Source organism: Macrotis lagotis, chromosome 5, assembly GCF_037893015.1.
Source record: "Macrotis lagotis isolate mMagLag1 chromosome 5, bilby.v1.9.chrom.fasta, whole genome shotgun sequence".
NCBI classification, from domain to species: Eukaryota; Metazoa; Chordata; class Mammalia; order Peramelemorphia; family Peramelidae; genus Macrotis; species Macrotis lagotis.
The window spans coordinates 14,933,924-14,946,029 of record NC_133662.1 but is presented as its reverse complement, the minus strand read 5'-3'; the positions used below and the strand labels follow the sequence as shown (position 1 = coordinate 14,946,029).

Below are 12,106 nucleotides of genomic sequence, written 5' to 3'. Positions count from 1 at the left end.
GCAGTGTTAGAAAAGAGAGGAGGATGGACACAAGGTAGATATTTAATCAAACTGAGCTCTTCCAACATCATCTTCTTATAGACCATTTCCACTTCTTCATACAGCACATTCTTTGGTCACTAAAGTGCTAGAGTTCAGTGTAATGGTGGTAGCTTTGCTCTAGATGATGAGAATCATTTTTCATAGAAATGCTAAAAATTTTCATTTATTAACATTTATGTGATAATATGATTCATTTGGGTCTTACTACAATAAGCTTCACCTACACTGCCACCAGCACATTGTTACTTTTGCCTATTTTATGAGGGATACTGGTTCTTAAGTCTATCATTTTTCTTCACCATGCTTTAGAAATGTTTCTCGAGTTCTAAACTAATATCACCTTTGGTTGACATGCTTTTCTGGCAAAAAAGCCAATTGTTTACTAACTGAAGCAGTTGCAGAACTCTTTTATTCTCAGCATTCTGAGACTATTTTCAATCAATTCATTTTTTTTTAAAAAAGAATTGATGTTAGAATCAATGCCTTTTACCTTAATCCTTTAGGCCCTTCCCTCCTTTCCTAGTAAAACATTTGTTTAAGCAGATGGAGTTAGGGCCATTGTTATTACATGTAATGCCTTCTGATCTTTATCCTTTTTTTTCTTCCAATGTGGCTTTGATATTTTTCCTTGCTCCAACCACTTAATGATTTCTTTTCCCAAAGGTATCAGATTCTGCTATGATTCTTACAACCAAATCGAGAATCAGTTTTTCCTATGCTGAAAGGTAGTATAGAGTAATGGACAAAGAGCTGGCTGCTGAATAAGGAATCTGACAAACATTTATTAAGTACTTACTTTGTGCCAGACATTGTGCTTGGTTCCAGAAATACAAATATAAGAAAAAGACAGTACCCTGCCTTCAAGAAGTTTACATTCTAATGGAGGATAAACAGCAAATAAAAAGGGACCAGAAAAGAATTTTGCAGGGGGATGAGGGGCGGCTAGGTGGCATAGTGGATAAAGCACTGGCTCTGGAGTCAGGAGTACCTTGGTTCAAATCCGGTCTCAGACACTTAATAATTACCTAGCTGTGTGGCCTTGGGCAAGCCACTTAACCCTGTTTGCCTTGCAAAAACCTAAAAAAAAAAAAAAAAAAAAAAGGAATGCAGGGGGATGGCTTGAACTACCCATGAGGGGTCATGGTAAAGAAAGAGAACAGAGTCAAGGAAAGATACCAGGGAGGATGGCTGCCATGGGCTCTTTCTTTAAAAATGAAAATTCTGAACTTCCAACCAAGATGACGGGGAGAAGAGAGGCACAGTGCTATGGTCTCCTGATCTTCCCTCATATATAATATGAATCAAACCTCTTAACAGAAATCCTATCAACAAAACCCAGAAAGAGAAGCTAGGAGAAGAACATCTACTTCAAGGTTTATCTTCTGGCATCATGAGTGAGCTGTGCACAGAAAGCAGACTCTACTGGGAGCACAGGATGGGGTGAGAGCCTGAGAACAGGACTAGTCTGATCAGCCATGGGAGATGTGAACCAACTGGGGAGCAGAAGCATTGGCTTTGGGACTGACAGTCTGGGGCTTACCAGCAGGTCTAGAGGGCAAATTCCAGTGTGGGACAGGTGCAGATATTGATCCCTGGGCTCATCTGGTCTGGAGGAACTCAAAGTCCATACCTTCATTTCAGCTGAAGCCTCTTCCCAAAACAAATACAATTACAGCTCACCTCCCCCCACCCCCAGGCTCAGATGTAGGCTGCAGAACTCCCTCAGCTCTGAATAGGGAGGGTAATCACTTTGCCCCAGGGCATAGCATTGTTCAAAGATAAAAGTATTCAGCAGCTTAAACCACCACCTCCAGTCCAAGGGAGAGGGCCTCAAATCAAGCTCACAGACACTCCAGAGAAAGCAACCAGCACTCCCTACTGGACAGCCCAATTGGAGTTGCTAAACCCAGTGAGTAAAGCCTCTAGGAATCCCAACACCAAACCTATGTGAACCAGCCCCTCCCCCAACAAAAGATCTTAGGAAAATAAAGAAAGGGTTCATACAAAAATACCTAGAAGGAAAAGACCCTAATTCAGAGAGACCTAGAACCTCTGAGGAGAATATGATTTGGTCTCCAGCACAGAAAGACTTCCTTAAAGAAATCAGAAAGGAGTTTAAAAATCAATTGGAAAATTTGGGAGAGAAAATTAACAACTTGCAACAAGGAAACAAATCCTTGGAAAATACAATTGGACAAATGCAAAAAAAATAAAATTATTCTCTCAAATCCTCAATTGAGGGGTGGCTAGGTGGAGCAGTGGATAAAGCACCAGCCCTGGAGTCAGGAGTACCTGAGTTCAAATCTGGTCTCAGACACATAATAATTACCTAGCTATGTGGCCTTGGGCAAGCCACTTAACCCCCTTTGCCTTGCCAAAAACCTAAAAAAAAAACCAAACCTCAATTGATCAAATGGAAAACTCTTTCAAAAATAGAATTGGCCAATTGGAAAAGGAGTTGAAAAAGGTAAATGAAGAAAATTCTTCTCTAAAAAAACAATGGAACCTTTGGAAATGAATGGCATCATGAGACAACAAGAATATGTTAAACAAAACCAAAAAAATTGAAGAAAATAGATGAAAATGTAAAACATCTCATTAGCAAAACCAGTGACCTCAAGAATAGATGAAGAAGCTCCTGGCTCCAGCGGGAGAGAAGGGGGAAGGGGGAGCGGGGGGGAGGGAGAGGATGGGCAGGGAGCCAGTCGCTAATGCCTCCGATGTGGTCTGTGTCCGCTGCCTCCTCTCTGTGCCCGGGAGTGCGGGAAAGGGGAGGCTGGGGCCAGGAGCCAGCGGGATGGGTGGCACGCCGCCACCACTGCAGGGGCCAAACCAAGCCAGGCCGGGCTGGGCCGGGCCGGGGGAAGGGCTGCCGCAGGGGCCAGGACGCTGGAGAGGGCGATGGTGGACGTCTACAAGCTCAACATCGACAGCATCATCCAACAGCTGCTGGAAGTGAGAGGCTCGAAGCCTGGTAAAAATGTCCAACTACAAGAAAATGAAATCAGAGGACTGTGCTTGAAATCATGGGAAATTATTCTCAGTCAGCCTATCCTATTAGAACTTGAAGCACCACTTAAAATATGTGGTGATATTCATGGACAATATTACGATTTGTTTCAACTTTTTGAGTATGGTGGTTTCCCAACAGAAAGCAACTACCTGTTTCTCAGAGACTACGTGGACAGAGGGAAGCAGTCCTTAGAAACTATTTGTCTTCTACTGGCCTATAAAATCAAATACCCAGAGAATTTTTTTCTTCTTATAGGGAACCATGACTGTGCCAGCATCAATAGAATTTATGGGTTTTATGATGAATGTAAAAGAAGATACAACATTAAACTATGGAAAACCTTTACAGATTGCTTTAATTGCTTACCAATTGCAGCCATTGTACATGAGAAAATATTTTGGTGTCATGGAGGTTTATCACCAGATCTTCAGTCTATAGAGCAGATTTGACAAATTATGTGACCAACCGATGTACCAGACCAAGGTCTTCTTTGTGATCTCTTGTGGTCTGACCCTGATAAGGATGTTTTAGGCTGGGGTGAAAATGACAGAGGCGTGTCCTTCACATTTGGGGCCCAAGTGATAGCCAAATTTCTCCATAAGCATGATTTGGATCTTATATGTAGAGCCCACCAAGTGGTTGAAGATGGATATGAATATGCAACCAATGGTGTAGCATCCAAATTCTTAGAGGAGAAGTTGAAGGAGTTACAGGAAGACACAGACAGCAAGACTCTACTAGTGGGAGATCTTAACCTCCCACTCACATATTTAGATAAATCTAACCATAAAATAAACAAGAAGGAAGTTAAGGAGGTAAATAGATTATTAGAAAACCTAGCCATTATAGACCTATAGAGGAAATAGAATGGGGATAGAAAGGAAAAAACTTTTTTGCTGCAGTACATGGCACTTACACAAAAACTGACCATGTACTAGAGCATAAAAACCTAATAAACAATCACAGAATAGCAGAATTAGTGAATATATCTTTCTCAGATCATAATGCAATAAAAATCACTTGCAATATTGGACCAGGTAAATATAGACCCCAAACTTATTGGTCTTTCTTCAAAGTTTATAATTCTTTTTCTGGATTCAGATGGTATACTCCATTGCAGATATCCGAGTATTGGCTCTGGTTGTTGCACTGGTGGAAGGAGCAAGCCCATCAAGGTTGATCATCATTCCCTTCTTGCTGTTAGGATGTACAATGATTTTCTGGTTCTGCTCATCTTGTTCAGCATCAGTTCTTGTAAATCCTTCCAGGCTTCCCTGAATTCCCATCCCTCCTGGTTTCTAAAAGAACAATAGCATTCAATAACATACATATACCACAGTTTGTTAAGCCATTCCCCAATTGAAGGACATTCACTTAATATCTAATTTTTTTTTGCCACTACAAACAAGGCTGCTATGAATATTTTTGTACAAGTTATGTTTTTACCCTTTTTTGTAATCTCTTCAGGGTATAGACCCAGTAGTGCTATTGATGGATTAAAGGGCATGTACATTTTTATTGCCCTTTGGGTATAATTCCGAATTGCTCTCCAGAAAGGTTGGATGTGTTCACAGTTCCACCAACAATGTTTTAGTATTCCAGATTTCCCATATCCCTTCCAACATTGATCATTGTCCTTTCTGGTCATATTGGCCAGTCTGATAGGTATGAGGAGATATCTCAGAAATGCTTTAATTTACATTTTTCTAATAAGTAATGATTTGGAGCAATTTTTCAAGTGACTATGGATTAGATCAAAAATCTTTTTTTTGGTTTTTGCAAGGCAATGGTGTTAAGTGGCTTGCCCAAGGCCACACAGCTAGGTAATTATTAAGTGTCTGAGACCGGATTTGAACTTAGGTACTCTTGACTCCAGGGCTGGTGGTCTATCCACTGTGCCACTTAGCCACCCCCAGAAGCAAAATCTTAAATAAAATCTTAGCAAAACAACTACAACAAGTTATCACTAGGATAATACATTATGACTAAGTAGGATTTATCCCAGTAATGCAAGGTTGGTTCAACATTAGGAAAACTGTAAGTATAATTAATTATATCAATTACAAATGTATCAGAAATCATATGATTATATCAATAGATGCTGAAAAAGCTTTTGAAAAAATATAGCATCCACTCCTACTAAAAACACTAGAGAGCATAGGAATAAATGGATTGTTCCTTAGAATAATCAGCAGTATCTATCTTAAATCATCAACAAGCATTATATGCAATGGAGATAGGCTAGAAGCTTTCACAATAAGATAAAGGGTGAAACAAGGATGACCATTATTGCCACTACTATTCAATATCATATTAGAAACATTAGCTTGAGCAGTAAGAGAAGAAAAAGAAATCAAAGGAATTAGATTTGGGAAGGAAGAGACAAAATTCTCACTCTTTGCAAATGACATGATGGTATACCTAGAAAATTCCAAAAAATCACCTAAAAGGCTACTAGAAATAATTAGCAACTTCAGCAAAGCAGCAGGATATAAATATATAAATATATAAACCCTCATAAACCTTTATCATTTCTATATATGACTAGCAAAGAGCAGTAGAAAGAGCTAGAAAGAGAAATCCCATTCAAAGTAATTTCAGACAATATAAAATAACTGGGAGTCTACCTGCCAGCAGACTCAGAAACTTTTTTTTGTTTTTTGTTTTTTCTTCTTAGAAAGATTTTATTAATTCTGAATTTTACAATTTTCCCACTAATCTTGTTCCTTACTCTCACCCCACAGTAGGAAGTCTGTTAGTTTTTACATTGTTTCCATAGTATATATTGATCTAAATTGAATGTGATGAGAGAGAAATCATTTCCTTAACGAAGAAAAATAAAGTATAAGAGGTAGCAAAATTACATAATAAGACAATTTTTTCCCCTAAATTAAAGGTAATAGTCTTTGGTCTTTGTTCAAACTCCATGATTCTTTCTTTTGATATAGATGGTATTCTCCATCACAGATACCCCAAATTTGTCCCTGATTGTTGCACTGATAGAATGAGCAAGTCCATCAAGGCTGATCATCATTCCCATGTTGCTGTTAGGATGTACAATGTTTTTCTGGTTCTGCTCATCGCACTCAGCATCAGTTCGTGCAAATCCTTCCAGGCTTCCCTGAATTCCCATCCCTCCTGGTTTCTAAAAGAACAGTAGTGTTAAATAATATACATATACCACAGTTTCTTAAGCCATACCCCAATTGAAGGACATTCACTTAATTTCCAATATTTTGTCACCACAAACAGGGCCACTCTGAATATTTTTGTATAAATGATGTTTTTACCCTTTTTCATAATCTCTTCAGGGTATAGACCCAGTAGTGATATTGCTGGATCAAAGGGTTTGCACATTTTTTTTTTTGCCCTTTGAGCATAATTCCAAATTGTTCTCCAGAAAGATTGGATGAGTTCATAGCTCCACCAACAATGTATTAGTGTCCCAGATTTCTCTCATTCCTTCCAACATTGATCATTGTCCTTTCTGGTCATATTGGCTAGTCAGAGAGGTGTGAGGTGGTACCTCAGAGATGATTTAATTTGCATTTCTCTAATAAATAATGATTTAGAGCAATTTTCCTTATGATTATGCATTGCTTTGATTTCCTTAGCTATAAACTGCCTTTGCATAACCTTCAATCATTTGTCAATTGGGGAATGCCTTTTTTTTTGAAAATTTGACTAAGTTCTCTGTAAATTTTAGAAACAAGTCCTTTATCAGAAATACTAGTTATAAAAGTTGTTTCCCAATTCACTACATTTCTTTTGATCTTGGTTACAGTGGTTTTGTCTGTAGAAGAGTTTTTTTTAATTTAATGTAATCAAAATTTTCTAGTTTGTTTTTAATGATATTCTCTCTCTTCCTTAGTCATAAACTGCTTCCCTTTCCATAGTTCTGACAGATAAACTACTCTTTGATCTTCTAGTTTGCTTATAATACTGTTTTTTCTGTTTTTTTATGTCTAAATCCTGTATCAATTTTGATCTTATCTCTAATCCAAGTTTTTTCCATACTAACTTCCAATTTTCCCAACAGTTTTTATTGAAGAGAGAGTTTTTATTCCAATAGTTGGACTCTGAGTTTATCAAGCAGCAGATTACTATAATCATTTCCTACTATTACATCTATAGTATTCCACTGATCCACTACTCTGTTTCTTAGCTAATACCAGACAGTTTTGATGACGGATGCTTTATAATATAACTCCAGATCTGGTAAGGCTAAGCCACCTTCTGTTGCACTTTTTTCATGGAATCCCTGGAAATTCTTGCCTTTTTATTTCTCCATATGAATTTACTTACAATGCTTTCTAACTCTAAAGTAATTTTTTTGGAATTTTGTTTGGTAGGGCACTAAACAAATAGTTTAGTTTTGGTATAATTGTCATTTTTATTATATAATCTCTGTCTATCCATGAGCAGTTGGTGTTTGCCCAGTTATTTAAATCTGATTTTATTTGCGTGAGAAGTGCTTTGTAATTGTTTTCAAAAAGTTTTTGAGTCTGCTTGGCCAATAGACTCCCAGGTATTTTGTATTATTTGAGCTTACTCTGAATGAGATTTCTCTTTGTAGTTCTTTCTGCTGTATCTTACTAGTCATATATAGAAATGTCGCAGATTTATGAAGGTTTATTTTATATCCTGCAACTTTGCCAAAGTTGCTAATTTTTTCTAGTAGATCTTTAGATGATTTTTTGGAATTCTCTAGGTATACCATCATGTCATCTCCAAAGAGTGAGAGTTTTGTGTCTTCCTTCCCAATTCTAATTCCTTCAATTTCTTTTTCTCCTCTTATTGCTGAAGCTAACATTTCTAATACAATATTGGATAGTAGTGGTCTAATGTGGAAATAAGTTAAACATGATTGCGAATGTATGGCCTAGATCAGATTGATTGATATTTTGGGGAAGGGAATGGGAGGAATTCAGGGAGAAAAATTTGGAATTCAAAATCTTGTAAAAATAAATGTTGAAAATTACATTGAAAATGAGTAAGGACATTGCTGAGAAAATCCTCAGTCTTGAGGGGAGCCTGAGTGGAATGAATATGTTGTTGGTCTGGCTCTTTCCTTAAAAAGAAAGAAGAAAGACTTAAGTTCAAGTCTTGCCTTAATATACTGGCTGAGTTCTCCTAAATAAGTCATTCAATCCCTCTGTACACCTAGGAAACCATGTAAGACTATGAATTATAGTATTATCAACAATCTGCATTGGTAGAAAGAGGTTCTTAACCAAACCATCCCCATATCAATCAGTCAGCAAGCATTTAAATGTCTATAAAGTGACAGTCATGGTACTGAGCACAGGATACAAAAGGTAAACAAAACAAATGTTCCTTGTCCTCAAGGAGCTTACAATCTAATGGAGGCATGTGTAAAGAGAACATGAAACATCTATATATAAACAAGATATGTACAGAATAATTGGTGGTGATCTCAAATGAAGGAACAATAATTAAGGGGGATTAAGAAAGACTTCTTGCAGACGTTGGGACATTAGCTCTGATTTGAAGGGAGCCAGGGAAGCTAGGATCCAGAAAAGGATGAAAAGTACCCCAGGCATGGGAGACAGACAGTGAAAATTTTCAGTCAGGAGTTAGAGCAAAACCAGTGTCACTGAATCATAGAATATGTTTAGGGGAATAAAATATATTGTAAAGAAAAGAAAGGTTAAGTTATAAAGGATTTTAAAAGCCCTGAAAATGATTTTATATTGATCCAGAAGGTAACAGGGGAGACACTGGAATTTATTGAATGGGATGGGCCTGTTGATATCCTTAAATTTGTATTTTAGAAACATCACTGTAATGGCTGAGTTAAGGGTGGACAGAAGTGGAAAGAGATTTAACCAGGGAGAGTAACCAGTAGGTTATTTCAATAGGCCAAGTGTGAACTGATCAGTCTTATACCCACACCTTACTGGTAGCAGTATCAAAGGAAAGAAGGAAGTGTGTTTAAGAAATGTTACAACAATATAATCAGCAGGAATTTGGTTGGATTTGAGAAGGAATAGGGAGAAAGTTGAATGAAATTACAGATCTAGGCCAAAAGAAAAAAAAACATAAAATCTAATTTGGTTTGTATGATGTTTGGTATTCAACATATTCAATGCCTTTTGTCTCATTCATCTATATGTATATATATATATATATATATATATATATATGTATGTATGTGTGTACATAAATGTACATATACCCATATATGGATGCATATTTATATATTAATATTTTGCATATGTGTGTGTGTGAACTTCTTTTGTTCTTTTCTATATCTTAATCCTAAATATTTTCTGAGGAAGGAAGGAAACAACTATATATATATATATATACATATATATATATATATATATATATATACACATAACATATATATATGCAAGTATCAAGTATATATGCAGTTTTTGCATGTGACTTTTTGTCATTTTCATAAGTGTCTGACTCTTTGTGATCCCATTTGTAGTTTTCTTGGCAAATATTGGAATTGTTTGCCATTTGCTTTTCCAGCACCTTTTACTGATGAGGAAACTAAGGCAAGCAGTGCTAAATGATAACACAGGACCCTTCAGCTATTAATTGTCTGAGACAAGATTTGAGCTTAGGAAAATGAGTATTCCCCACTCTAGATCTGGCACACTGTCCACTGAACCACCTAATTGCTCCTCTATTTGTCATGTAATGTCAAGTTCTTCAAATACTTCACTTTATTTTCTCTAGCAGATGTTGGCAATAACCTGCACTTATCTTTATGGAGGTCTTTTTTATTACTAATTAGGAACCCTGCAAAGCAATATGGCAAATTATCCTATGAAATAATGTTTCTTGCTCTTGGGTGCACAATGAAACCATCTTTACCAAATCTGTTATTTGATAGTGCAAGGAGAGCTTATCAATCATCCTTTCATTTGATTCCTAATGGAATTATATCAATCCAGTTCAATAAGTATAATATAAAGAGAGCATGGTTCTAGACTCTGAAGACACAAAGGGGGAAAAAAGAACAACTTCTTCCCTCAATAAGTTTATAGTCAATGAATTGTAAGGTAACTTAAAAGGGAACCTAGTGCCCTTATTTTTGAATTGAAGATACCAGGATCTCAAAAAGTTTTCTGGTAATATAGTTAATAAGAAACAGAGGCAAAGGTTGAACTCAGGTGTTCCCGACTCAAGAGCAAGAATTTTCCATTGTATCCTCACTCTCATTTGTTTACTAATCATCAGGCAATGATTTCACATTTAGCATGCCAGTATTTTAAATGAGCATTCTTGGAAGATTTAAAACCTATGAGATTCTTTGTGCTTTTTTTTTCTTACCATTTCACTCTCACTGCAGAAAGAGGATCCTGGTCAGACAGAACTGAGAGTACTTTTGTCTGATTCCTGGATCACTGTAGATGACCTTGATGCCATTCTCACCTTCATTGAAGGTAACAGATAACATTGCTGAAAAATCATACTAGGGGAGGCTAGGTGGCACAGTGGATAAAGCACAGGCCCTGAAGTCAGTAGTGCTTGGGTTCAAATCTGGTCTCAGACACTTAATAATTACCTAGCTGTGTGGCCTTTGGGAAAGCCACTTAACCCCATTTGCCTTGCAAAAAAAAATCATACTAAAAAGCTTGGGAGCAAATATATGAGCCTTTTTTTTCCAGTTCATAGATCAGTAAAAGAATCACAAAAATTTAAAGTTGGAAAGGAGCTCCATAGTCATCTGATCCATTTTACAAAAGAAATCTATACTATAAAATATCCAAACTAGTGGTAATCCAGCTTGAAAACTTGCAATGAGAACAAATTGCTTATCAAAACATTTCCCGTTTTGAATATCCCACTTGTTAAGCTGTTGAATTTTTTTCCCTCTCTACTCCAGCATCTTTACCAGGAAAACTCCAAATGGGATCACAGAAAGTTTGACATGACTAAAATTACTAAATAGCAACAACCAAAATCACGTCTGAATTTCCCTCTTTTCAATATGCACTCACTTCTCCTTCCTATTCCACCCATTTTCTCTGTCATATACACCTTTGAGTCTTGTCCAGGGTAAATAATCCTAGTTCCTCCAGTCAAGTTTCACATGACTTGGAAGCAAAGGCCTTAATGCTGGTGGACCTCCCCTGAACACTCTTTAACTTACATATCCTTAAACTTTAATGTCTCAAACTATATAACACAGTATACCTTTCTAGGACAAAATAAAGAGGGGCATAAGCTTTCATAGACCTGGAAAGCATATCTCTCTTAATGCTCAGATCACCAGTTTTGGGGCTGCTATATCTCATTCCCAATTGGTACACCAAACACTCCTCCACCAAGATCTTTTTCATACCATATCTTCCTCATCCTATACTCATGAATTTGACTTCATGAACCAACTATTTGCATTATCCTTTCCAGTTATTTCATCTAATATTTTGATGAAAAATAATGTAGGTGATAGTCAGGCCTGTGCATTTTACAGAATTTCTCAGGGTTAGGTGGCATCCTTAGGCTTTGGAAAAAATAGGACTACAGACTATGTGGAAATTAGGTGATTCTTCTGAGCAGTAGCTACAAAAGAGACTTCTTTTTTTCTTGCATAACAAAAGATTTTGTAAAAGTGATGGGGTTTCTAATATTCCTCCTAAACTGCCCCCCCCCCCCCAGGCAAGTTCCTGCCTACTCAGACCTGGAAGATGCCTCACTTTGTGCTAACCACATTGCCAACAGTTCATGTGTCTCTTTCCAGGAAAAAAAAAGACAAGGAAAGGTCTTAGTATACAGCTTAATTTTAAAAACAAAACTTTCAATAAGTATCAACATGTTAGGACTGATAGGACTTGCCTTGAAAGTACTATATATACCAGTGTTTCCCTGCATAATGAGTAAGGCCCAAACCCTTCCGCTTGCCCAACCCCTGCCATAAAAGAACATACCCACTTCTATTGTTCTAGAAATTTTCCTCCTAAAAGAGGCGATGAAACTTTCCCTCAAACTTTGTTGGTTTCTAATTCTCTTTGATATAGTTTCCTGGTCACTGAGGAGCTTAAAAAAATCTCACCCAAATGGAGT

The 12,106-nt window shown here is 37.1% G+C and overlaps 1 protein-coding gene across 1 annotated transcript; it reads left to right on the top strand.

Annotated features, from left to right (window-relative positions):
• The first annotated feature begins 2,943 nt into the window (after positions 1 to 2,943).
• On the top strand, positions 2,944 to 10,493 carry LOC141489204 (serine/threonine-protein phosphatase PP1-gamma catalytic subunit B-like). Its single transcript, XM_074189982.1, is given in 3 exon segments — positions 2,944 to 3,361; positions 3,404 to 3,726; positions 10,389 to 10,493. Coding segments are annotated over 3 exon segments (846 nt in total).
• The last annotated feature ends 1,613 nt before the right edge of the window (positions 10,494 to 12,106 follow it).